Source organism: Miscanthus floridulus, chromosome 4 (genome assembly GCF_019320115.1).
Source record: "Miscanthus floridulus cultivar M001 chromosome 4, ASM1932011v1, whole genome shotgun sequence".
In the NCBI taxonomy this organism is placed as follows: domain Eukaryota; kingdom Viridiplantae; phylum Streptophyta; class Magnoliopsida; order Poales; family Poaceae; genus Miscanthus; species Miscanthus floridulus.
Genome location: NC_089583.1, coordinates 73,183,552 through 73,211,521, shown reverse-complemented (window position 1 = coordinate 73,211,521; position 27,970 = coordinate 73,183,552). Strand labels below are relative to the sequence as shown.

At 43.5% G+C, this 27,970-nt stretch overlaps 1 protein-coding gene and 1 long non-coding RNA gene across 7 annotated transcripts; both read right to left on the bottom strand.

Moving 5' to 3' along the window:
* Nucleotides 1–2,132: 2,132 nt before the first annotated feature.
* LOC136551725 (probable acyl-activating enzyme 17, peroxisomal) lies at nt 2,133–6,825 on the bottom strand. Of its 5 annotated transcripts, none has more exons than XM_066543261.1 (14): nt 6,691–6,825; nt 6,316–6,596; nt 6,087–6,216; nt 5,730–5,980; nt 5,419–5,623; nt 5,256–5,296; nt 5,048–5,173; nt 4,697–4,770; nt 4,293–4,513; nt 3,800–3,894; nt 3,476–3,692; nt 3,036–3,161; nt 2,570–2,965; nt 2,133–2,474 (listed from the first exon to the last, which is right to left on the bottom strand). In XM_066543261.1, the coding sequence occupies exons 2-14, from the start codon at nt 6,576–6,578 to the stop codon at nt 2,358–2,360; spliced, it is 2,262 nt and encodes a 753-aa protein (XP_066399358.1). In that variant the 5' UTR covers nt 6,579–6,596; nt 6,691–6,825; the 3' UTR covers nt 2,133–2,357. The 5 variants fall into 5 exon arrangements, with proteins under 5 accessions (XP_066399358.1, XP_066399360.1, XP_066399361.1 ...); XM_066543263.1 differs by having other exon boundaries at nt 6,316–6,599; nt 6,691–6,821; XM_066543264.1 differs by lacking the exon at nt 6,691–6,825 and adding an exon at nt 6,679–6,690.
* A 1,346-nt stretch (nt 6,826–8,171) lies between these two features.
* Nucleotides 8,172–11,829, bottom strand: LOC136551724 (uncharacterized). Of its 2 annotated transcripts, XR_010782660.1 has the most exons (6): nt 11,309–11,829; nt 11,168–11,227; nt 10,805–11,050; nt 10,654–10,722; nt 9,156–9,207; nt 8,172–8,209 (listed from the first exon to the last, which is right to left on the bottom strand). It is a non-coding gene; the product is annotated as an uncharacterized lncRNA (long non-coding RNA). The 2 variants fall into 2 exon arrangements; XR_010782659.1 differs by lacking the exons at nt 8,172–8,209; nt 9,156–9,207 and adding an exon at nt 10,273–10,457.
* Nucleotides 11,830–27,970: the final 16,141 nt, after the last annotated feature.

The window sequence follows — 27,970 nt, the reverse complement described above, 5'->3', positions numbered from 1 at the left end:
CATGGCTCGGGGTGGAGGTCGGAGCGGGAGGCGGGGCCCGGGGTGGGTATGGGACGCCGGCCGGCGCCGGGTTTTATACACGGGTTTTATCCCTCCTGTGCGTGCGTCTACGTGGCGGTCAACGTCAGCGTGGCGGGTCAAAACCAGGTACACGTCGGCATGAAATAGCCACAACCGTGTCTAAGTGCCAAAAGTGAACGGTTTTCAAACTTGAGGTTCCTGAACTAGACGGTTTTGTAGTTGGGGATCAAAATTAGACCAACATGACAGTTGAGGCCAAAAGTGAATTTAATCCTGTCATGAATGATGTCATTCCTTTTGAAGGACACTCATGTATAAACAAGACTTAACTGGCCATGGAGAAGCCAATCGTCGTCATCAGCGCAGCTGCTTGTTGATATTCCACCTGAAATAGAGTTGTCCGACTACCGGAGATTGCCAAGTTCTGGAAGTAAGAGCCCATCGGGACTTCTCCATGGTGAAGGCTTCAAGAAGAACCTATCCCTGATTTGAATATTTTCTTTAAATGCTTTACGAATATTTCTGTGCGCAAGGGATTAGGTGTATCATTACCAAATGGATAATATAGATCCTTATTGTACTTTTTATGGTCTGCTGTATCGGGTTCTTTTTCTTATTGTTGATTGGGATACTCTTATTCATTTGAAATGCGGTGTGGAGGCAATTGAATCTGTGGAGAAACCATGCGATATGATGAAGGTCATTAAGCACGATCCATTAGTTCCCTTTGCATTGCTCAAAATGATAATTGTTGGATCAATGGTCATAATGACAGCTTATGGACTTACCAACTTCGTCAAGTTCTTTGTACAGTTAAGAAGTACACTCAATGTTATCAGTTCTACTATGACAAATAACTTTTGTGCTTATGTTTTTCATGCTTAATTATTTTTTTTGTTTATCTCAGAGCAATGACTTTGCCCTTATTCTGTTTACCTTCATGCAGGCTTAAGGCCAATGATCTTGAGATTCATACTATATATATGATGGCCCAAAATAACCGAGAAGGTTGTCCTGCTCTAGAAATCTCAAAAACTTTGTGTTGTTAGGGATCTCTCAAAGCATGATCTTATCATGGGAATCATGAGGAAAGAAAATTATTTTATTGGGATGGTCAATAAAGGCATTCTTTTATTTTAAATACATTCTTGTGTGCGTGGGGCTGGCCCTACTGTTGGATCAAATAAGCATGGCAGGAGAAACTATCTGATACTTCCAAAGGCCCTCGAATGGACCTTAAATTGGTGCATCTTTCAAAGTATGTTTGATAGGTAAGGAAATCTGTAAGTAGAGCCCATTTTTTCAATTATAGAGTAGATATGAGGACAATTAGCCATTTAGGAACTGCCAGCTTCGTTAAATACAAGACATCGCCTGTTTGTTTCGGCTTATACGATCGTGGATTATAAGTTGCAACAGTATTTTTCTCTTATACCAAACCAGCCAGCGGTACTTCTGACTTATAATCTACGATTGTTTTAGCCGAAACGAACATGCTGATGTTTGTAGGAGCACATGATAGTTTAAGTGTAGAAGGCGGCTTAACATGGACGTAAGGTCGATATATAGAATATTGCTGCTGGACAATCATGGTTGTCCAAGACGAGCTTATCGTATTGTACAACGAATATTTGCTTTGTTTCTCGTAACCTAACAAATCAACAACCAAGACGAGCTTTTTGTCTGCATCGTCAGCAGCCGCGTACCAGGAAAGCAACCTCTCCATGTTGCCGTACGGCGATACCCTTCAACCGCCAGCGCCCGTCGATCTGCCATCTCCGGCGGGTCAGGCTACAAGAACTCGTGCAACTACGACGACGCCCAACCCGTACGCACAGGTCCTCTCCATGACTCTCCAACTACCGCTGCCGGCTGCTCAGGAGTCAGATCTTCCGTAAAGAAGTGATGAATTGGTATTGGTAGTACATCCTGTTCGCTGGTTGGTTTCTGGGCTGGTTTGGGCTGGCTGGTGCTGATTTTATGTGAGAGAAAAACACTGTTGGTTGGCTGATTTGGGCTGGTTGAAACCAACAAGCGAACAGAGTTGGTCAGATACTCAGATGATTGGGACAAAAACTAGCAGAACCTCAGAAACTCTTCAGAGTTCACACTGACTTAATGCAAGTGATTGCATTCATGTTTTATTAGTGCCTCATCTGTGAGCTCACATCAAGTGAGTGCTGCACGTTGGCAGGAAATACATCTCATTTCTCCCCTTTGGATCGAGGTAGACAACAGGATTTTGAAGGGCCTATGAATGTCGATATGCACAGTTTACTGTTTAACTCTTTTCTGTTGGTGCATTTGCAGCAGAAGCATTAACGATTTTTAACTATCTATATTTTCGAATGCTTTGCCTGGGCTGCCTGGCTGAACTCCTTGCGCAGGACTCTCCTCATGACCTTGTTAGAGGCGGTTCTAGGGAGAGATGGGACCACAACGACAGAGGAAACCTGCATACATAGGGGGGAGCAATGGAGTCCTTAGGGGATTTCTGTGGTTTGCCAAATCAAAACCTGGACAGTTTTTACAGGAACAATGCACGCACCTTGAACAGAGGGTTCAGTTTCTTCAGAGCCACGTTGAATGCTAGTTTCAGCTGGTTCCAGTCCTCTACTTGTGAGCTCTGGTCTTTCAACACGACGGCTATGGTTAGTTGTTCAGGGCCACCCCCTACAGGTGGAACCCCGATAGCTGCTGTTTCAACGATGGCGTCATGTACTCTGTTGCAGATCCTCTCAATCTCAATGGAACTAACCTGAAAGTGATGATGAAATTCCATGTCTGGATCAGGAAATGCTACATTGCATTGCGTAGTTGCATATTTCCACAACACATTGCATACCTTAATTCCACCAAGGTTCATTGTATCATCTGCACGCCCATGAGCCCTATAATACCCGTCAGAAGTACGCTCAAATTCATCTCCATGCCTGCGGAGGATCTGCATTTTTACAATGTTTAGGGGCTCAACCTTTACACATTAGCAAGGAGCAAAGAACACAGATACGTACTTTCCCGTGCCATTCTGGCATTCCGTTGAAATAAACCTCCTGATGATCAGCATTCAGAAGTGTTGTTGATGATCCAAATAAAGTTGGATGAAGTGCAAGTTCACCAATACCCACACGGTCTTGTGGCTATGAAGATTGAAGAGAAGCACTAACATCAGCTCTGACAGTTACTTTCTTATGAGATTTGTGGAAGCTAACAGACTAGCAAAGAAGAATCCAGATATAATGTGTATCAGAATTTGCAAGCAGTACATGAACGCAGTAGGACATAATGCTAGGCTAACGCTGATATAAATGTAGAGATGTCTAGTGCTAACATTCCACACCCAGGAATCCATGCTATGCATTGGTATGAAAATAAGATATATTGATTTTTGAAGAAAAAAAAAGACAAAAGGTGAATTCAGGAAAAATCCTATTCCATCATTCCATAAGCTTACCAAAGGATTCCCGCTGCTATCAAGAATGAATAGGTTACAACCCATGGCAGGTGTGCTGAATGCAGACAACGCTTGAGGTTGCAGCAAGGATCCAGTAACAAATCCACCACCAATCTCTGTGCCTCCACAGTACTCAATTACCGGCTTGTAGCCAGCTCTTCCCATCAGCCATAAATAATCATCCACACTGGATGCCTCCCCAGATGAGCTAAAGCATCTGTATATAATGAATATGACCAATAAAAACTGTATGCCATACAAAATGTGTAATATGCAAGTTAAGACAGAAAAGGTCTGGAGAGTTGAGCAATTAAGAAATATTACCGGATGGAGGACCAGTCTAGTCCAGCTGTACAATCTGTATTCTTCCATGTACGAGCGATGCTGGGTACCAGTCCAAGCATTGTCACCTTAGCATCCTGGAAATTAGGTAACTATAAGTAGGAACAAGATTGCAATGAATGAAAATAGAATACCATTAAACTAAATTTTAATAAAAATCAGAGACATTGTGGAGCGATATACATAGAAACAATGCAAACTGGACAGTTTCATGCCTGCACTATTCATTTTTCATAAGGATCCACAAACATATGAGTGAACCAAGTCAAATGATTGAGGTTCATGATGAGTGCCCAAAAAAGCTTAACTGGAATAGCAAACCATGCATAGAAAACTTTGTGCATTCAGTTTATGTTCTAGCTATTTGGGATTGATATTTAGACAGTATAATGTATACGAACACAATTGTGAAATGGTCCATAATTTCTGTCATTCTGACACTAATTTTGTGAATTAAGCTGTCTATTTTCTGTACCTGTACAAACTTTGCAAAGCCTGAACTATTTGGGGAGCCATTATACAGAGCCATGGAAGCTCCATTCAGTAAGGAGGCATAAACAAGCCAAGGACCCATCATCCAACCAAGATTAGTTGGCCATGAAACAACATCTCCTTTACGAATATCCATGTGACACCATCCATCCGCAGCTGCCTTTAGGGGTGTTATATGTGTCCATGGAATTGCTTTGGGCTCCCCTGAATATGGAGAAGTGTCAGAAATTTTTGTACAAATATATTTTAAATGCACTAATTGATCAACTTGTTATCATCATAAATTTGATCTGCCAATGGCCAGTTTGAAGTATGCAGCTGTATACCTAATAATTGCATATGGACGAGACATGTCAGAACTGACAAAATTATTAAATGTCATGTTACCTGTGGTCCCTGATGAAAATAGGACATTGGTGAATGCATAGGCAGGTTGCTTAACAGCAGTGTAATTTTCCGCCCTGCAGTTTTTTTTTGTTTTATCAGTGAATGCCCAATAGAAATAGCATCAAGTTATTCCAAGGAAACTAGGTGGATTTCATGAGTTAACTAATTTCTTTCCAGACTACTTAACCAAACAACTAGTGAGCTTATTGAACATTGCACATTGTGAAAATAATCTAGAACTGCGCTCAGTAAAATTCACTCTAGAAATCGTTGTTCAGATAACACAGGAAAGACTGTCATAGAACCTGGGCTTCTACCCAAATTTCAAGATATGATAAGAAAATAACTCACTCGGTATGATTAACCATTCCAAGGAAATCTTGCCATGAAAGGTCGTCAACACGTAGTCCCTTTATTGGCAAAGACCCCCTTACAGGAATCACAATTGCCATAGGGGCCTTAGCCTCCACAACTCTACTGTAGAACCCAAAATATGGTGTGAGAAGTATATTCTAATAAATACAAATTCTTGATGTAGCTTTTGTACTTAAACATGCACCTGTACAATGGCAGTTCTTTGTCATCACGAAGGATGTAATCCTAGAAAGAAAAGGACTGTCAGTATTCCAATCTTTATTTAAGCATAAACTCTTTTGAGAAAAAAGTATCAGCTAATTAAATGAAGAAGGAATCAACCAGTAGCAACAGGGTCAGCCAGATACCTGCGTAAAAATTGCCTTTGCTTCTGATATCTTTAACCTCATCGCTATTGCAGGTGCAGCAAAACTGTCTGCAATTGAGACAACCACATATCCCGCCAACACAATTGCAAGGTAGATCACAACAGCATTGACATCCATAGGCATGTCAATAGCAATTGCAGACCCCTTTGGCAGTTCCAGGGCATCAAGTGCATTCGCCACGAGGCTGCTCTAGACATAGCAAGACAAATTGGTTATGGGATCAGATTATGATGAATCAAAAGCATGCCTAAGATCAAAAGTAATACTTAGAGCAGGATATGGTTACCCACCAAACTTTCTTCCTCAATTCCTCTAGGGACATAAAGTTCAGAGGCTCAGAATCCTTCCCCTCATCCCTCCATACAATGGCTGGACTGTCGGAGCTCCTCCCGGGTTTAGCAGTCAAGCAATTCGCAGCAGCGTTCAGCTCGGCGCCGGGTAGCCACTCGCCACCGGGATACGCAGCGTTCTCTCTCCAGATGCAGGATGGCTCTACACTGAATTCGACATCCATCTCCTCAAATACCATCTTCCAGTACGCCTGTCCTTGGAACCCACGGATCGATATGAGACAGTAAGCTCACTTTTGCAACAGTAACAAGCAGCGAACGGAAGCAAACAGTAGTAGTAGTAGTAGCTTATATCACCTCTGGGTTCTCGTTGGAGAACTTGTGGAGGTCTGGGAAGCTGGTGATGGGATCCTTGTACGCGTCGCCGATGAAGTCCTTCCCCCGCGCCTCCAGGACACGGCCGACATTGGTCAAGGCAGCCTCCTTGCTGAAAATTTGTTTCCCGCAAAAATCAGCAGGATTCAGAAGGGGTAAAAAATATATCTTTGAGGCGAGTTTGTTGAACGGAAAAATATCGGAGCTTTACGGGTCGGGGATCCAGGCCGGCGGCGTCGGGGACGGGAACCCGGCGAAGCAGCCGTAGTAGAGCATCCGGTGGACGGCGAAGGGGACGGACGGACGGAGCACGGACCGGCAGAGCTCCCCCCACACCGCGGCGGGGCCGTGCGAGTCGAGCGCGCGCCGGAGCGCCGAGTGGAGCGCGGTGGCGTCCGACCCAGGCGCCGCCGCGGCGAGGTCGTCGGCGGTGATCGCGCCCAGGGGCTTGTGCAACGCGGACGCGGCGGCCATGGCGTGCCGCTGCTGCTGCTGCTGTTCAGCAGAAAGATGAGATGCAAGGCAGAATTTCTTTGCGGAATAGTTGTAGAAGAAGAAGAAAGAATTGTCGGACCGGTGTACCAACCTGGCGAGCAACCTCACAGCGATCAGCTCACGGAGACCTCATTTAAATGCAGGACGTAAAATTTTGCGTGTCAAATTGGCTATCATATTTGGTGTAGTATGGGCTGTTTGATATGCAATGCGACAGGAACTAAAGTTTAGAAAGAGAAAACAACAAGGCATGAGACAGAGGGAAAGCTCAGATAGAGATGTACTCCTACTCCAGCTATACTAGCAGTTGTATACAGACATACTTCCTCTATCCCAAATTATCTATCGTTTTTGTTTCCATGCCGTAAGTTTGAGTTGATTAGTAGAAAATACATGCAACATTTGTATCTCCAAATAAATTTATTTAAAAACTAGATTCAAATACATTTCTAATGATACCAATTATATACCATAAATATTAATATTTTTAATATATATTTTGTCAAAATTATTTTTCGGGAAACGAAAACGATAGATATTTTGTGACGGAGGGAGTACGTACTACTCCATCCGATCTATTTTATCTGACGCAAATTAGAACGACAAGTTCACTAGGATTACACTTTTGTTTATATTATATTATTTATGCTTATAAACTTATAATCATTGGATATTATAAATCCTTATAAATCTAATCATATAAAATTTATATTATAATAATTAAAAATTATTAACTTAATTATTAGTTAAAGTTTTAAAATTTAAATCTTAATATACGTGTGCGCTAGATAAAATGGATCTGAGGGGTAACATACAATACAATAGACAAGTGGCCGAGAAAAATATGATATCCCTTTACGTGGCACGAGGCACGAGCATGGTGAGATTTGCTCCGTTAACGTCTTTATATAGCCCTTTTTCTTTCAAGTTTTGTGACTCAAGTGGACTCTTTGATTCTATCTGACGTCGAGCCTAGTATACCAAAGAGGTTGTGACGTATATGTATACTAGTAGAAAGGCGCGCGCATTCGCGCGCTCGTGTCCCTCTCCTTTATCCAGTAGCCCAAGAATTAAACCTTACAATGACATAAGAAATAATCAAGGTCAGTGTATACACTATGTTTAACAATGCACGTTTGTTCAGCAAAGGTTAATTGAGAAACAGGATTATATTATTACAGAAACGCAACACCAGTGGTGGCACAATAGAGCATGTCATTTGTGTCTAAGCAATGAAGACATATTAAATGAACGAAAAAATAAATCCATTCCTACATTTTATCATATTTGCCAAGAAGAATTACACAATTGAAGTGGTTGGGTTAAATAAGAACTCATCATACTGTCCTATCTGGCTGTCCTTGCTGCCACCATTTCTCCATCTGCTTGCCTAGCAACAATCAGAGCTCATAGGTCCGAAAAGAAAAGCGAGTTACATGCAAATACCTAGAACATGTATTGACGGCGTCCAATAGACAATAATAAGAGAAAAAAATCTTTCGTAAAAAAGTTTCAGATGGCAACAATCTTAGGGTTTTGTAGCATAGGAAGCTAACACCTTGTCCATCCTAAAAAAAACGCTGTCCGGTTTCCCCTTCCTTAGGTGTCCACTGTAAGTCACGAACAAACTATCCATCATCTCAGATATTCAAGGGCAATCTAAAAATGGACATCCTACTCTATGTTATTCAAAGTAGAGTTAACCTACAACCATATAATTTTAGGCTAGGCATATTTCATATTTTTGTTGCACAGAAGGCATCAAGGTTGAGTAAACCTAGGTTTGCAATTGGCAGTGATGAATTAAAATCAAGAGCGTGCTCTAAGGTTGACAAACGCATTATATGTTCTACAGGTAAATATTGGAAAAAAATACTGAGTATCCGAAACAATATATGTTGCATACTTTCTCACTCATTTTTCTAAAATTACTGGGAAAATATCGTACGTTCCACGACAGGTGGAGAAATTATTGGAATGCATAAGTCAGTTTTTTCAGCAAGTCATCTTAATTAGGCCATAATTAGAATGGTTTGGATGTACCTAACTGGTGTTTAAATAACACTGGTATTTGTATTGTTGGCCAAACAATTTAAAAAAAAGATGCTGATTCAGTAAAAGTAATAAACCAAAATTCTAATATGGTCTGCAACTAAAATCCTGAAGTAAAAATAGAGTATGGTTAACCTGAACTAAGTGTGAACTTTATGTTATAAAATTATGTATTTGAAAATCACATATACTGATCAGAGATGGAGCATTTATGGTAGAATCATATATCTGAATATAGTACTCTACTCAATCAGTAATACACCAAGGGAAGGCCTACAAAATGCGTGCTAATCTATAGCAGCAACCTCCACTACAACTCCACATTTTTGTGTTTCCGATAGTACAGTGACTAAATGTCATGCAATCCTGCAGTCGCTATATGTAGGCTGACCCATATCAAGTTGCAACAACGGATATCATTTTAGTAGGACAGAAACACTAGAAAATAATAAGTGGAAAAGTAAGTAAATAAGTGGAAAAGTAATTATGGATGGCTTGTATTACCTGGTACATTCTAAAATCAACAATTCACAGAAAGAGCTCCATCCACTACTCCCTGATATTTTGCAAACAAAGAAACGAAGGTTAACCCCAAGATCTGTCAGGTAAGGCATAGTAGGTGGAGAAAATTCTTAAGGGCCTGTTTGGCTAGCTAGCAATGTGGGCAGGATTTATTTTAGGTCATCTAAGATTATGTAAATTAGGCAAACATTTTGAGTGGGCATCGTTCCAAGTTAGCATTGCAGCTAAACCGAACAATGGCTAATTCTTTTTTATTGGAAAAAGGAGAAACATGAACTGCAGAAAGGGCCTAAAATCTATACAAAAAGCTTCAAAGAGAAGAACCAATAGGGGTAAAAAATAGTGGATACTGTAAGTACAATTAATACTGGCATTGTTTACCAGACTCATAGAAGAAACACACTTGCATATGTTGTGACAAATCTTTTTTTTTTTTGTTATTGTTATGGTGTCCAAGTGAACAAAGAAAGTGCCATCTAAAAAAATGTCAACCTACAGCAAGTTGCATTATTCCAGTGATCAAAAGATGAAAAGGTAGCGCGAAAGTCGCAGCACCCTGCATACGCAAGCTGCATAGTTCCAGTAATCATAAGAAGGAAAGGTAGCGCAAAAACTGACATCAGTATTCATCTAAATTTCTGGTTGGAAACAAAGACGGAGAAGTATAAATCATTCCATTAACGATCCGCACAACTCAGTCAGCAGCTTGAGATATTCCTAAATCATAATATATGTAGAAACTGAAGTAAACATCAAGAGAAACAATGCAACTAAAAGTGCAGGAAGCATCCACTACTTAGATAATGCTTGTTTTTTTGATCGAAGTCAGCAAGGGAAACCCCAGCCTATTTTTTTAATTTTTTAATAATGCAGACCTGTTTAAATTCGCTCCCACGAGGAGTCGAACCCAGGTCTGCTGGGTGCTACTCAGGTACTCTAACCATTAGGCTAGTTGGCAGTTCTGCATCGCAAAGGTGAAAAAGAAATGCAACTTTGGGAACCAAGAGGAGCACCTAACATGGCATCATTTCAATCCCCATGCACACCTTTGCTGGACCCATTGTCGGCCTGAACTTCATAACCTGTAACTGCAGCTTATTTAGTTCTCCAACCATGAGCACACAAAATCCAGATACATTGACTTGCCACGAGCCAGATTGTATGGTTAACCCAAAAATTAGAAATCTCAAAGAATGACCGACAGCAAGGTAAGGCCAACAGACCAGCCCTTGTTGATGGATATATCATATATTTGGTGTCGATAACTATGTTTTGGAGAGGCACCTGTAGATGCATAACTGCATCAGCATACTCGAATATATTAGTGAGGAGGCCCGTTAATTTACTTCTGATCACATAGATGCTCACAATATTGGCAATGGTAGCTAATTATATTAGAATATATAATACATGGGGTCACGTAGCTCTGTGTGGCACCTATAGGCTCACTAATTTCTGAGCAAGCAGTATGTTTAATTACCATTAGAGGAAGGGATGCCTTTCTTTATTTCACCAAGTAGCAAAGGCTACATCTAAGAAAGCAGTATACCTGTCATAGAATCATGAAAGAATGTAACCATCATTATAGTAGACTCATAAAAGGATTTTAAAATCAAGTAGATGTACTTTACCTTACAAATTGTTGGCAAGAAGCATAGCAAGGAGCAGCAATAAATTCTCATCATGTGTCTATTACTGCGTGGCCATCCATAGTGTGAGGAAATATACATGTACCAATCTCACACCTGCAGGGACCTACAAAGTGCTTTGTCCAGAAATTTAAGTTGAACTATTGGCGCACAAAAGAGGGAGTCACTAATTGCCTTTTTTTTTTGTTTAGCCTGCCCCTATAAACCTGGTAGATGACGACGTGCACTCTACAGGGAAAAATGGGGATCCAACAAAAGATCAAGAAGGAGCCACACATTACAGGAAATCTATCTATAAATAAAAGTAAACCACACCGAAAGGGCCAAATGTAAGCCTATCTTTACCTGCCAGCAGCCGATGGCCTCAGCCGCTATTGAGTATGCAGTTCCCCATGTATGAACGACCTGCAAGTGGAAGATTTACACATGCATATTTATCAGAATCGAGAACGAGAAGAATCGATCAAAAATTGACTCACAGGTTACCTATCGATATGTCATAGATTGAACATCAGCCTCTTGGAAACATCTCCTGCCAAGGGAATGGACTGGCCTCCATATACTATACATCGATTCACCCAAAATTTTAAAAAGAAATACCAAAGAAATCCCTGGAACAGGGGCATCCCAAAAGGCCAGCCCCCGCACGTGGCTGCTGCTGCCTGCTGTCGCGAGCTTCGGAGCCGCCGCCGAAGAGGCAGGTAGGGTTTCTTACTAGTGGGAGGAGGCAGCACTGGGGACGCCCACGAGCACGGCCTCGGTGAGATACAGCCGTGAGCCTCGCCGCAACCGCCGGAGGAGGCACCTAGGGTTTCGTGGAGCGGCTACAAACCGCCAGGAGGAGGCAGCGCACGGGGATCCACCGCCGCGGCCACCGGCGAGGCCGACCCGCGCTGCTCCGTGACTGGGGACGGCCACCAGCGGGCCTCACGGGGCTGGCCGCTGCACCGCGTGCCGCGAGCGCCGGCGCTCCGCCCGCGTCGGGGGAGGAGGGAGACGGGAGCGAGAGAGAGAGGAAGCGGTGAGGCAGCCTGTAAGGGAGGAGGCGAGATTTTTTTGAGAAGGGTCGGAAAGGAGAATCAGGAGCTGGGTATTTATTTTGTTTTCCTGGATTCTCATTAGGAGCCCAGCAAGATAAATAGAAGCTGATGAAAAGTTGCAGGTGGCAAGTAAAAGCTGAAGAAGCTGATCCCTGTAAAATCTGATTCAACAAATCTCATCCATCGAATGGTAGATCTGACGGCGGGAGGAATTCCGCGCGACGTGGACGTTGGTTCTGTCGGAGGAGCAGGACGAGCTTGTGTAGGTAAATGTAAGATAAGATCTATCGCTCTGTACCCTGTGATTGTTCTGATTTTCAATTGTTTCTGTTTGAAATAAGGTAGTGATGGTTGTCTCGCCAATTTACGGTGGTTTTTTATGGCAGTAGCAACGTAGGCATATAAACCTGTTAGGCTGAGCCAAAAGTAGTGATACACATAGGCATCGGTGGTCTTGGGGTCTCCAAACTCCTAACGCACTGAGCTCTCTCTCTGCTATGATTCCGAAGCTTTGAACCACACACCTTCTCAGACAAACGGATGATAGGGCCTCTCATTTTTGTTTCCAACGGACGTCCAAATGGGTGCTCTGAACTTTTGTCAGAGGAAGTGATAGATGCCTTTGTAGGCACCCCTGACATGCTGCGAAGCTACTAGTGAGGGTGAGATGGACACCAGAGGCACTACGCCACCACGAAGCGTTGAGGAAGCGGCTGTCTTTACCATGCCCTAGCTTTACGTCAGTTTCGGTATCCGGCGTTTTACCTAGAGGAGCTTGAAGACAATTATGGACGGTGATATCTCGCTCTATTTAGTAGGGATGAAAACGGATTGGATACGGACGGATATCACCGATATTATATTTGTTTTCATATTTTTGTCTGGATTCGGATTCAAATACGGATAGTGTCAACTATGTCGGATAGGATACGATTGGATATCGACATCATAAATATGCGATTTGAGTATTCGGATACGGATACAGTATCGGATATTGGATATCCGGACTCGGATACGGACATATCTCAACCTCTCTAAACGGATTCGGTTTCGAATACGGTCGGAAAATATCCGTACCGTTTTCATCCCTACTATTTAGGCATCATTCCAGATCTATAATTTAACAAAGATAAGCATATACACGTGTGATCTTGTTTTATAGAAAATGACTAGTGCTCCTACCATGCTAAGCAACGTGCTCACTAAATAAAAAGACATAACAACCAGAATAATTACTCTGCACCGGTGGCGCCATTCTCATCAGTTGACATAATGAACTTGTTGATGTCGTGAATCATGATCGATGCAAGATGAGGCAGTGGTGGAGCTTGAACTAAAATCGAGGGGACCAATCAAACTTGAAGTACTAATAGAGGGAGCTAAATTAGCAATTGATCAATATTCAACTGGTGGAATTAAGTGTTCCTTTAATAAATTTTCTAAGTTAAGGGGGCCATGGTCTACTTTAGCCTACACAAAGCTCCGCCCCTGAGATGTGAGGTACGATGTGTCATCCCATAAATGTCCACCAGAAAGTAATCAATTCGGCTGTGTACTAGATTGCACCACGAAACATCTAGCAGGAAGCAATCAACCGTAGGCTCCCGGTTCGCTGAAAAAATAAAATAAAATACTATTTCGATTAATTTGTTATGAGAAAAATATTATTTTGGTTAAAAAAGATGGATTATAAGAGAAACGAACATAACCCGTAGTGTCGCAAAGGCACTAATCGTCCAATTAAACAGTCACGCTTAAAGACCTATGCACATAGGTGTTCTCGATCGGAGGAAAGCAGAGAGCAGCAACAACAGACAACAATAGTGTTCGGCTTGTTCGGCTTACCTCATATTTGGTTTATTCGGCTTACCTTATATTCGGCTTGTTCGACTTGTTTTTTAGCCGAAATAGTGTTTTTCTCTCACATGGCCCTGTTCGCTGGTCTGAATCTTGGCTGAAACTGACTGAAAAATACTGTTCTTGCTGAATTGTTGTGAGAGAAAAACACTGTTCTCCCTAAAAAAACAAGCCGAACAAACCGAATATGAGGTAAGCCGAACGGGACCGGTGTTTGATTATTTGTTCACGTGCAAACTCAGGACGAGATGCCATTTTCATATAGCCATATAGGCGCCACAAAGAGAACCCCGACGGGCGGGGGACACCTAAACGTCATCAATTCTCATGACAGTTACCGATAATGACTGTCATGATGGTCTTGATGAGTCTTAGTAGGGATGCAAGCGGCCTAGCCTGCAAACCTACATATGAGCTTAATTTTATAGGTTGCTCGTGCAACCCACAAAATTAAGCCTATATACGGATTCGAGAGGCTAGCCTACTTACATCTGTATTTATCCAGTGTCATCAATAGACCCCAAACACTTGTGCTCATGCCACGGCTTGGCTCACGCAGTTGTGGCATGCATGCCATATCTCTCAACTTCACAATAGGTACACAAATAATCATCGATTTAAGTTGAATTAACCCTTAGTCAAAATCTCATGTGAGGCTCACTACTATAGAAAAGGTTCGTAGCAATAGGACATTTTTTTGTAGGGGCGATCGGTGATGGAGCCGCCCCTACAATGGGCGTGCTTGGAACCCACGAGACCAGCCGCCCCTACAAATGAGTCGATTTATAGGGACGGCTCACTCACCAGCCACCCCCACTGTTACGATTTGTAGGGTGGCTCAATCACTAGCCACCCCTATAAATGCTCCACATATAAAAGGCTGCAACCCCTTTCTTCCTCCTCAGGCCACTCACTCTTACTCGAGAAAAAAGGTTTGGGAGGCCTTGGGCACCTCCTAAAAATTATTCTACTAATGTGGGGAGGTTTTGGTCTCAAATCATTTGATGGAGAGGTTGTAGAAGGTAAGGAAATGCTATTCCAATTTTTTTTAAGTTTTAATGGTTGGTTAGTGAGTAATTGGAGTTTTGCTTTTCTCTCTCTTCTATAGTGTTTGAGCTACTTATGAAGCAAATTAGACCCAAATTTTGAATGTACTTGGGTAAATTAAGTAGGGGAATAAGATCATACCCTTATTTGGTCGATGTTTCTTGATTTTAGTGAACAATTAGTTAGTTTTATAGATGTTTCATGTGCATCTAGATCTAGATCTAGGGTTTGATTTTTTTTATTAATTTTATTTTTGTAAATTTATGTTTCATGAAATTGGACTAGGGTTTGCATGAAAGATATTGGGTAAAATATTAATTGTTGCTAATTGTTATATTTGAAATTGTTTATTGTAATCAACAAATAGTTATTTTTAATTATTTATGCATAAATAGGCCATTAATTAATTATCCTCTACCATGGTGTGTTTGATATGCTTCATGTAATTATATTTGATTTATATTTATATATATCTGAAGTATATACAATTATTCTCAAGTAATTATTAATTTGATTCCTTTATATATATATATATATCTGAATAAGTAGTCCTTTAATGTATTTTCTTTGGTTGTTGTTGTAAAAAATGGAGTACATGAACTCTTGGATGTATGGTTCGTTAAGGTTCAAGGCATGTTTCCATGAAGAAGTGGATAAATTTATTGAAGTCACAGAGAAGCATACAATGACGTTGATAGAAAACAAGGATACAATTATTTGTCCCTATAAAGATTGCAAGAACCTTATCGCATGGACAGATATGACTATCATCATATCACATTTGATTATATGAGGATTTGTTAAGGACTACATAGTGTGGATTTATCATAGTGAAACGATTGTTGTTAACGATGATGATGATGAGGAAGACGACGACGAAATCCTAGAATCCTTGTTCCAATATTCAGCAGAGCTTGATGCACGAATGGATCCCGAGTTTGGCAATGAACAAGGTGGTGATGCTAGTGGTTGGGATGGTAGCGATGAAGGTGGTGCCAATAATGATGACGGAGCACGTGTCGGGAATGAAAATGATTATGATGATTTGGAGGAAATGATTTGGGCCCTTAAAGAGTCCGAAAGGTCTAGAAAATTTGGAAAGAGTGAAAAAATCATCGAAGGAGACTGTGTATGATGTTAAAAAGGGTTGTCCGACACACTAGACAGTGCTACATTTTGTGCTTGAGCTATTCATCCTGATGGCTAAGTACGGCTTGTCAGATTGTAGTTTCAATGATCCATTGCGTCTCCTATCATGGTTGCTGCCACAACCAAACTTAGTTTCCGCCAATACATACCAAGCGAAGAAGGTTATAAGTCCATTGACAATGGAGGTTGAAAAAATCCATGCATGCCCCAACCACTGCATCCTTTTTTATGGCGATACGTTCAAGTCACTAGATAAATGTCCCAAGTGTAGAGCCAGTTGATAAAATAACAACGGATTTTATGATGGGGATGAAGCCTCCATGGGGAACAAGAGGAAGAAGGGTCTAGATAAATGTCCTAGGTGTGGGGCCAGTTGATACAAGAACAATGACTTTTATGACGGGGATGAAGCCTCCATGGGGAACAAGAGGAATAAGGGTAGGAAAAAGGTGATACAAGATTCTCAACCCCAAGAGGACACTCCATTAGGCAACGATGCAAAGCAGAGAAGAATTCCTGCCTTGGTAATGTGGTACCTACCAGTGGTCTACCACTTGAGGTGTATGTTCCTAAACCCTAAGGAAGCCGCACTCATGACATGGTGGGATGATGAGCGCAAGATGGTTGATGATGTGATTGGACACCCAGCCGATGCTACTCAATGGCAACGCTTCGATGACAAGCACAAAGAATTCAGCGCTGACCCAAGGAATATATGGTTTGGCTTGAGGATCGATGGAATGAATCCCTTCAATGAGAGGATCAACGACCACAGCACATGGCCAGTGATCTTGATAATGTACAACATTCCAAAGTGGCTATGTCAGAAGAGAAAGTATCTTCTCCTCACTATTCTCATTTCAGGCCTGAAATAAGCAGACATTAATATAGATGTGTTCCTTGAGCCTTTGATGCAAGAAATGGTGTGGCTATGGAGGCATGGGGAGCTGATGTACGATGCGTTGCAAAAGGAGGACTTCATATGTAGAGCCATGATCTTTGTTACTATAATGATTACCCCGTGCTATTTGCTTTCTCTGGATAAATCAAAGGGAAGATATGATGCTTAGTCTGCTTGGATGGTACTACATGGGTGTACCTAGATGCATCTAAGAAGATAGTTTACCTAAGGTACCGACGCTTCTTAAAAATAGATCACAAATACCATAGCAAGATATACTTCAGATATTATGACAATAAGACAAAGAATGAACCCCCTCTAGAGAGACATAAAAACAGGCAACACGTGTTCGAAATGGTGAAAAACATACGTGTCATCCTTGGAAAGAAGAATCCGGATGGGACGAAGAAAGATAGAAGCACACCTCCTGTCGTCGGCGTACCTTTCAAGAAACAGTCGATCTTCTTTCAGTATCTGTCTTATTGGCCGGACTTGGAGGTCCTCCATGCCATTGATGCTATGCACATACAAAAGAATGTCTTTGAGAGTCTCATTGCTACCTTGATAGACACAGGTAAGACAAAGGATGGTCTAAAATCATGGAAAGCCATGGTGCAACTAAATGTGAAGGCAGAGCTTCACCTGGTACCTGAGGGTAATGGAAAATACACTCTGCCCATGGCTAGCTTCAACCTGACCCCAGAAGAGAGGAGGGAAATATGCACTTTCCTTAGGGTCATCAAAGTTCTGACTAGGTTTTCATCAAACGTGAAGAGGCTAGTGTCAATGAAGGACCTGTTAATAAAAAACTTCAAGCCTCATGATTGTCATGTGATGATAACAATGTTCCTACCCATTGTAATCAAGGCTATAAAGCCAGAGTTCTTAAAAATGGCCATCACCCTCATGTGCTACTTCTTTATGAAGATCTCACCGAAGACAATTGGCAAGAAAGAGCTTAGCGACCTACATGATTTTGTGGTGGAGACCCAAAACCCACTAGAGATGTGTTTTCCTCCCACTTTTTTATATATAATGCCACATCTCATGATTCACATGGTTCATCAGATAGAGACCCTAGGCCCTTGCTACTTGCATGAAATGTGGTCCTACGAGCGGTTCATGTCAGTTCTAAGCCAATACGTGCATAATCGAGCATACCTAGAGGCTCCATGATAGAGGGTTACAGTACTGAAGAAGTCATCGAGTGCTAGCAAGAGTACCTAAAAGTGCAGAGAGGGATTGGTAAACCCAATTCTCGTCACAAGGGTAGGCTGGCTAGGAAGGGCACCAATGGGGGGAAAGTGTTTATTGACCATGATTACAAAGAAGTGAGTCGGGCGCATTACAGTGTCTTGTAGAGTACATAACTGATGCAACCATACATTGATGAACACTTGGCTATCATTAGAGAGGAGAGAAATGGCCGTACAGATGAGTGGGTTATGAAACAACACAAGCAATGATTAACTACATGGTTGAAGGACCAAAACATACCTACTAGAGAAACCATAGATGATATTACCATCAGTAGGTTGGCGGCGGAGCCATCGAGACAAGTGACATCTTGGAAAGCATACGAGATCAATGGGTACACATACTATACCCACGTAAAGAATAGTACATGTGTGAACCAAAACAGCGGCGTTCGAATATAAGCTCTCGACGGAGTGGGGTGAAAGATCCAATTCTTTGACATTATTGAAGATATATGGGAACTTGACTATGAAATGAATATAATGGTGGTCCTATTTCGATGTCGCTGGATCAAACAACACCAAGTGAACGAGATCGGGTTGACAATTATTGACCTCAAGAATCTAGGCTACCAAGATGACCCTTGGGTGCTCGCTTCACATGTCGCAAAAGTTTTCTATTTACCTGACCCACAAAGTAACCCCCCAAAGAAGAAGACAAAGCACGTGGTTGCCTCCAGAAAATAGCACATTATCAGAGTTGATGGCGTGGATGATGTTGATGAGTACAATAACTACGCTAAAATGTAGCTATTCACAAACTTTCCTAAGAAGATCAGTATTGTAAAAAGGAACCTGCCCAAAGACATATTGCCATGGGAATGAAAATGTGTCAAGGAGAAAGTTGTTACGGGCTAGCTAGTTGTTTAACATGGAGTGTTTGTGTAAGTGTCTGTATTTGTGAGACTTCATTTATGTATGTGTGTGAGACTATATTTATGTATGTATGTGAGACTATATTTATGTATGTATGTGAGTACCACTTTGTTAAATGAAGAAATGACCAATATAAAAGTTGTAGATCTTGATGAGTTATACAACTTTTATATTCATGACTTTTTTCGCTGAAATCATTTAGGGTATCAAAATATGGTTTGAAGTTGTCAATTTTTGAAATTTAAAATTTGAATTATTCAAACTTTGTCACATGAAAAGATAATCAAACAAAAATGATAGGGAATGATTTTAGAAAATTTTAGGAAAAAACATGTGTGATTTCTCTTTTTAATCCCTGACTAAAACTTATAACCAGTCTTTCTCCCTCATACTAACTCTAAATGGGATGGTTTTTTTCCTAAACTTTTCTAAAATCATGCTCTAACCATTTGTTGTGTTCTTACTATTATTAGTTTGTTCATCTTTTCGTTTGACTTTGTTTGAACAATTTAAAATTTGAATTTCAAATAACTACAACTTCAAACTAGATTTTTAAATACTAAATGATCTCACCAGAAAAAGTCATCAATATAAAAGTTATAGAACTCATTAATATCTATAACTTTTATTTTGGTCATTTCTTCATTGACAAAGTGGTAGGAAACATTGATCGCAAATTCATGAATCTTACACATAGTTTATGAAATTAGATGAGAGATATGTCAATTTATGAGCGATGTTTGCTAACACTTTATTAAATGAAGAAATAACCAAAATAAAAGTTGTAGATCTTGATTAGTTCAACAACTTTTATATTCATGACTATTTCAGCTAAGATCATTTAGTATTTCAAAATCTAGTTTGAAGTTGTAGTTATTTAAAATTCAAAATTCAAAATTTCAATTGTTCAAAATTTGTCACATGAAAAGTTGATCAAAACAAAAGTTGTACATCTTGATGAGTTATACAACTTTGATGTTTACAACATTTTTATTTGAGGTCATTTAGTGTCCTAAAATTTTATTCGAAGTTTCAAATTTCAAAATTTTCAATTTTTAAAATATGTTTTTAATTTTTTGTAAAGAAGAAAATATGGAATTATATATACATATCAGCAAATTGTTAATATATATATATATTTATACATATATAGAATAATAAAAAATATTATATTAATTTACTTTGTATTTTTATAATAGATAATATACAAAATTAATAATTAAAAATTGTAAAATATTTGTAGAGGCGGCTAGATTAGCAACCGCCCCTACAAATGGATTTGTAGTGGTGGCTCATAACTTTAACCGCCCCTACAAATCGGTCCCCCCTATATAAGGAAAGGGGTGCGCGAGCTAGAAAACTAGCTAAGTCCTGGGCGCTATTCTTTGTTTGGACGCCGTCAGGTTATCGAATTTTTTGGGGCTGTCGCCGCCACTGTTGACGCCGCCGGTAGCGAAGTCCGCTGCTTCCTCTCTCCGACCTCGAGATCCCTCACCACCGGCGCTTCCTCTCCCCGACCGAAGATCCCCCACCAGCGGCGCTTCCTCTCCAACCCCACATCGCTGGCTAGGGTTTGAGGCGGCGACGGTCGCGCGCTCCCTCCCTCCCTCCCCAGCTGACATCCCCGTCGGCAAGGGTTTGAGGTAGCGGCGGCACTTCCTCTCTCCCAACTTGAGATCCCTACCGGCTAGAGTTTGACGTGGTGGTGGTCGTGCTCCCTCCCTCCCCGGTGGTCACATGCTCCCTCCCTCCCTCCCCGACGGTCCCTCACCGACTAACATCCTCGCCGGCTAGGGTTTGAGGTGGCGGTGGTCACGCGCTCCCTCCTTCCTTCCCCGGTGGTCGTGTGCTCCCTCCTTCCCTCCTTGGTGGTCTTGCGCCCCCTTCCACAGTGGCTGACCACTCCCACGTCTTGTGGTCATGCACTCTGGCATCCGTCCTCCTCGTCTATGACCTTGACTTCCGACGCAGATGCCTTTTTTGACCTTGAGCTCCATCACCCCCCTATGGCTAGGGTTTGAGGGCTCTGGCCTGCTACGCCACCGCCGCCATCCCTTGTGGGCCTACCCCGGTGGTTGTGCATTCGGTGTTGGCGCATGCTCCCCTAGCTCATGCCTGCCACCCCTTGCTTCCCACATCTTCTGTAGGTATGCCCCAACCCCTGGTCCACCATTCTTGCTCCATTGAGGAAGAATAGAGCATGCTCCTTAGCAGGAATTTGTCGATTATTTGCATGTTTGTGGTGGATGAATATATCACAGTTAAAACAGAGCATTCTTTTTCACTGTTAGATCACAATGAGAGGATGAATATATCAGCGCATTCGTACAATTGGCAATGCAAATGCTAGTTTTTAGTTGATAATCTCATTTATAATAGCTCATTCTTTACCATGCTAAAAGATTATAGATTTTTTTAGATAGAAGGTTTGTGCTTTGATCTCGTGTGATTTGATTTATAATAGCTCATTCTTAATATCTTGGGTACATTTATGGTCAATTTGTAAAATAGAAATGCCTAGTTCAAATTATTTTTATCTCAACTAAATGTATTTGCTTGTGTAGTATTGGTAATCTTTCTAAATGGTTGCTAAACTATCAGGTCTAAGCATGTGTATCTTGCAATCATGAAATTAAAATTTTTGAGTCAGTCATGTTACTGCTATGCTTCCTTGTGCTGAATTTTCAGTTAAGCATAAACTTTATCCCTATGTGTTATATCCCTGGTACTATGCATTACTATGTGTTATATCCTTAGTTAACTTGCTATCTTTTTCCTCTTCTTTTGCTCTTATATCCTTTGCAACAGCTACCGCTATTTCTGTGATTATATATGGCAGTAGCTGGTGCTTTTTTGGCCTACTCTCCTCCCCTCTCCTTTTCTCACTTCCCTCTACTTCTCTCCTCTCCTCTACTACTAATATGTCGATGTTTTGTAAACCGGACTAGTAAATTTATATGTTTGTCGTGCTGCTCTAGAAAGATAATAGTAGCATCGAAAAGACATGAGGATTTATACTGGTTCAGACCGGAGCCCTATGTCCACTCTCAGAGATGATCAAGTGTGTGTTTCTCTCTTGAATGCTCTAAAGTTCTTACAATGGGGGGGTGCAAGAATGGTGAAAGAGGTAGGAGAGCTAGAGCTAGGAGATGGGCTGCTCAAAGGGAAGCTTTAGGAGCCCTTCTATGGTAGAAAAATGATTGAATGAGAGAGAGTCCCCAAGATGGGTGCCCTGGCTGCCCTTATATAGAGTCTAGGGCCAGGGCACATACAAAGAAGAAGGTTCTCCTAACCAAAAGGTCGTGAGCCTGAGGGAGGATCTAGCTAACTTGGCTTGCAAGCTATGCCATCTTGTGGTGCACATCTAGGCATGGTTGTCATCATGGTCGTGTGGCCACATCATGGCATGGTGCGGTGTGGTGCTATTGTGCTAGCCATGGTGGCACTGTAGGCATGATTGTGGTTTTCCAGCCGTCCTATGTGACATGGTCTCCGCTGTGGTCTTCATCATCACCTCCTAGTTTCCTGGGGCATCGTACATGAGTTGGTAGCTGCCCCTAGATCATTGATCACCCTATTAGCTTATGGAGCTAATGTCCACGATCCTGAGCATTGGGGTCGTGGCTCCTGCTGGTCTGGATGGCCTCTAAGTGAAGGCCCTCGTCGTGGATCCCATCCCATAGTGGGTAGAATCATACAAGCATCTTGTCGGGCCGTATCTAGACGGTGGGCACCGTACCGGCCATCACCGCGTGTTGTCTTGTCTGTGCTACATGGTGCAGGGGTGGCGTCTGACTAGACTGAGGTGACCACTATTTCCTTGGTCCTTGTGGGGTCAGTGTGGCATGCCTACTCTTGTCAGAGCAGGCACATTTGGCTAGGTGTGACCTCTCCCCATTCCTCTCGAGGGTCGGGACGACAGAGAGGTCATGAGTGACTCGCGTGATGTGCGGCTAAGATAGAAGGAGGGGTCGTGGCTAACCCTAGCCTTGGTGTCAGGCATGTTCTACCTGGCTCAACTAGGCCTCGATTGTTTGGGTCTTCACTAACTGATGTGTCATGGGATGCTTGGCCTACTAATTAATCGGTGGCTTGAGACACTCGAGGATTATAACCCCGACAGTAGCCCCCAAGTGTTTTTGCAATCATGAAAGTGCTGAGATGCATGCATATTGAATGCGGGTTTGTAGTTGTGGCCCATTGAGCTTCGTTGCTTGACCCCTTGCGGGCTAGTGCATTCAATGTGGTAGGTGGCCGTTGTGTTCCTCCCCATCAGTATGCCCTGACGATGTGGTATGTGACCGCTAAGCCTTGCCATGTCAATGTGCTACATATCAGGGTTTGTGACCCAGGTAGGACCGAGTGGTCTTATCGATGCTGTACCAGCCTTGCCTTTGTGAGTGTCTCAATTTTTCTAACCTCACGCGGGCATCTGACACTGGTTGTGACCTCTCGTGGCTCACCACATGGTGCAGGGATCTCTAGCTCTTTAGTCCATCCCTGGGCCTATAGATAGAGGCCTTTCTACCATTTGACGCACTCATGACCGTTACTAAGAATGAGGAGATGAGGGAGAAAAGTCTGAGGAGAACCATGCGATTCTCGTTATGTGTTCCACTAGGGGTTGCTTGTGGTGGCCAGAGCCAGCATTGCCCTTTTCAACAGCTGGTGCAAGAAGGAGATTTGCGAGTAGGAGGGTAGGAGATGTTGTTGGCACCCAGTTCAATCATAGGCAACCTCAGGCCTCCATCCTACCGTCGCTTCTCACTTCGGACCTTGTTGGCTCGAATGCCCGAAGCGGGCGATAGCTAGGGATGTCTCCGGCTTTAAGGGAGGTCACTTGATGCCCGCTTCATGTTGTTCATAGAATAGGAGGAGGATGAAGTAGCATGGCCTTATCATGCTACCTATGTTGAGTAAGGCATAGTCGTGACACGGGTGCACTTCGGTCACCGGCCGGTCTCCTTTTGCCTTTGTGAGGATGAGGATGGCTCCCATTGGCTTGGTGGGCTCCATGTTCTAGGAGTGCTTCTTGGAAGTCTCCTAGTGCATGCAGAGGGCCTCCTAGAGTTATCAGAGCCATTGTCCTTCTTCCCTCGTGCTCTTGCCGTAGGAGCATGTTGCTTGTAAGAGGGATGATAGGTCAAACCTTGACCTCACCTTCTCTACTTTTGTAGCATCCGCCCTTGGGCCTTTAGAGGTGCCACCACTAGGGTAGCATCGTATCCTTTGTACTTTTTGTTTTTTGAGTGGTGCGGTCGCTCTCATACTTATGGATACTGAGGAGAGAGTTCCCTTCCCTCAATGCTGATGCTCCCCTCACGGAGGTGTCGAGCCTAAGAGAACAAGTTCGTGGGTTCATCCTAAGGTCATTTGTGGGCCCTTCTCACGCAAATGATGCAAGGAAATGCTTCCTCGACCTCTGTTTGTGCGTCTATGAGGCTTTTTGTGACCATGAGTTGGCTCATAGGTCAGAGACCTTCTTGTGTCTTCCACATGACCGAGCCGTGATCATGTTTTGGGCTCCGCATTGCTTCATATAGAAGACTCTGTTGTGTTACTTGGGTTGCTTGCTTCGCCGATCTCTCCTAGAGAGGTCATGGACCTCTAATGGTTTGTGATTCTCCGAAGCTACCCTTAGGTCTTTAGACCTACGGATGCTGGGAGGAGCTTTGGTTGTGCCTTAGCCTTGACCTTTTATGCGGTCATGGGGACCTAGCTCCATTTTTTCTTGTGCATCCTTACCGACCTTGGGAGGTCGTGTTGCCCTATTATAGGCAGGTTTGGTTTCATCCCACGCAGGGAGAGTCATGTCCACCATAACCACACGGTTGGAGCTGTACGCCTCATCGAGGTCGATGGGTAATTCGAGTGGGACCCGATATCCTCCCTAATCGATGTGGAGTTTAGCTATGCCTCATCGAGAGACATCCCATAAATCATTGGCCGTCAAACCCATTGGTTCCTGACCGCCTCTACAGCGGTCAGAGGGCAAGATGCCTCCCCCTAGAGGGGGTCAACTCGGGTGACTTCGAAGCGGATGACTCAAACACAAAGAGAGATGGTCATGTGGCTTCGCACCACCAATTAGAATCACATGCGCCCATCTTCTCCCTGTCCCTATCCCTTGAGCCCTTCTAAGAGCCAGCCTAAGAGTGGGTTTCCTAAGCACGAGCAGGGTCATGGTTGTAGTGGGTCGCTCTATGCATGATCTCGGGGGTTGTTGGCCTCCCCGGTCATGTCGTGGCATAATGGTGCCCACTCGCGAGCAGTCGTGTGCCACAAAATGTGGGCGCGTAAATCAAAATGATAGGGAAAAGTGGGGGCACGCAAAGCTTACTTGGTTCACACTGCTACATGGGCAACCGTCGCTCCACCTTCCCTCCGATTGCTTCACCTACTTTGCACGATTTCCAAGGTGGTTAGTAAATGAAAGTAAACACATGTGCGCCCGAGGTATTCATCGTGGCTAGCTCTTATGGCTATAAATCGGGAGATCTGGTGTGGCAGGAGGTTTCATCTGTTTCTTAGTGCTTGCCCTACTGCTTTCTCCTCCTCGCTTTTGTGTGCTCGTAGCTTCCCATCCTAGCCGATACGATGGATTGCGGTGAGTGTCCGTGGGAAGGTGTTCTAGAGACTGGTGGTCTGTTGCCACATCTTCGAGTTTTGCTACATGAATAGGGGTGAGTGTTTAAACAATTCTTTGAGTTTTGATGCTGACCTAAGTTGACCATGAGCGCTCCTTAGGGCCATCTCTCATGCCGCATCGAGAGGAGCCATTGGTGCTGCCTTGACCGAGGCCCTATCGGTGGTAGGGTCGAGCTCATCTTCGTCATCTTCGAGTGGCCATCAAGAGTTTAGCCGACTCATCTACGAGGCAGATGAGACTCATAGGCGGTTTTCTATGGCTGCCTATGAGGCAAGGTGGCTAGAGCTCACCCTTGACGCCACCAAAGCCGCACTCGCTGCCTCGGAGGGTGAGACCGTTGTTGCACAGGCGGCGGCCACTGTCACCCTAGCCCACTTCACGGGTAAGGACCTCCTTTGTCTTGATGTCCTGAGTGATGGCCATAGCTTCTGACCTTCGTGTTGTCTCATCACCAGCGTTGGATGAGCAGTTGGTGGCCTCTTTCAACGAAGGGGAGGTGGCTTGCCTCTGGGGGTTCATCATAGCGGAGGACTATGAGCGGGTGGTGGTGGTAGGAATCCGGCAAGGGGCTGGTGTCGCCCTTGCCGCCATGTAGTTGTTGACCAGGGTGAACCTCCGTTGGGTGGCGCCTGGGTTCTCAGAGCACATCCGACCAGGAGAGAGAATGGAGCTGGTTAATGATTTCGCAATTGCTACGGATGCCATTGTTGCTACCGTGTATGTGGAAGAGATTCTCTGTGGTGGTGGCTAAGAGCCCTAGGGTGCATCTAGGGTCCTCCAAAAATTTTAAGTATAGGTGTTCTTATCGGCTTGTGTTCCTTGATTTTGTTTCTTTTGTGTGCCGCTGTCTTGCCATAACCGCCATCGATCGTTCGAATGCCATGGCCATGTGGCCCCGCCTAGGGATCTAGCCATGAGTCTTGACCCTTGCGACCCCATTTTTGAGTCCGAGGTATCTGTAGGATAGGTTCAGTGGCATCGCGCCTTTCTTCGTCTTTCTTCAGGTTATGTGGACGCATTCTTTCCCCTGCTATCGCGCGAGCGTAGAGCCTTGTCCCGGTTTGGTTTTGGGAATTTGGCTTTGGATGGTCCTCTATTGTGCGTGAGCTCATGGCGTATTGTGGTGTCGAGGTGCCCGTGCTATGGCGGTGCTAGATTGCTTCTCGAGGTCATGCATCGGGGAGGTCTAGCAGCGATACTTTGGCAACGAGTGTTGTCGATGCTCATGGAGTGGCAATCCTTGTAGCCTTATAGGTGAAGCGTCAGTCGCCTGCATACGTCACCAGTTCCAAGCTTCCAGCATGTGATGATCTATGTGTAAGGATTCTGTGTTACATGGGTGTTTTTGTTGTGGTGAACATGTTTTGGGTTTCATGTATGTATGGTATGTAGTCGGTGTATTTGCTTTGTCACCTTGCCGTTTCCTCGCTCTCTTCAAGTGTGAGCTAGGAATGTATGTCATCCTCCTTAGTTCTGTGCGTGTGGGTGCATGTTTTAGCCTAGGGACTGACCCATGGGGCTATAGTGGCATGCAACTCGATCGCGCACAAGACGTCGGGAAAAGCCATAGATTTGGTGCGATGCAAGAAGAAAGAGAGCGAGCAACTAGACTTTTCTTTTCCTTTTGTTCCTCTTTTCTTAGAGCGAACGAGTTCCCCGTTTCCATTCAAACCTGTGCGCAAGTGCCTGGCCTTGCCCTAGAGCTGGTCCATGAGGCTTGGCCAGCTGACCCTTCTGGTGCGAGTGAGAAATCAAGATTTGGGTCACCAGTTCATCATGGCTCGAGGCACAATCAGAAAGAACTTGAGGACGAGTCTATCACTAGGACAATGACAAGCTCTGCTACACTATGGAACGTGTGTGTGACGATGTGTACAGTCTCTATGAGTGAATCATGTCCGGCTACTAGCGCGAGCCGAACCAAATCGCTCAAGGGTTCAGACACTGCTAGGGTGAAGTGTATCAACATCATCTTCCCTGGTTGGCTCTAAGTTTTCCAAAACTATAGGTGAGCCCACATGTGTATGTGAATGTGCTTGGGTAGAGAGGCTAAGGTTAAAGTGGATGTGACTGACTGATGTACCAGAAGCTGTTGTGAGATTGGTTGCCATCGCTTAGGGTGCGGCGAGCCCCCAAATGTCTGCTTGTGATGAAGTTGTTGTAGTCTTCAGACCACGAGATGGTGAGGGTGCTTCTTCAGTACTTGGAGCAATCATAGCTTACATGGGTTGACCTCTTAGGCTGCCTTGGGCTGACCTTTGCCTGCTCGACGTCCTCAGCGGGCTCATGAGCCCCTAGGGATGGCTTCCTCGTATCCGACCAGATGCAGTTTTAGGCCGAGGAGGCTCATGCGTTCTGGTGCTTGAGCCCTCA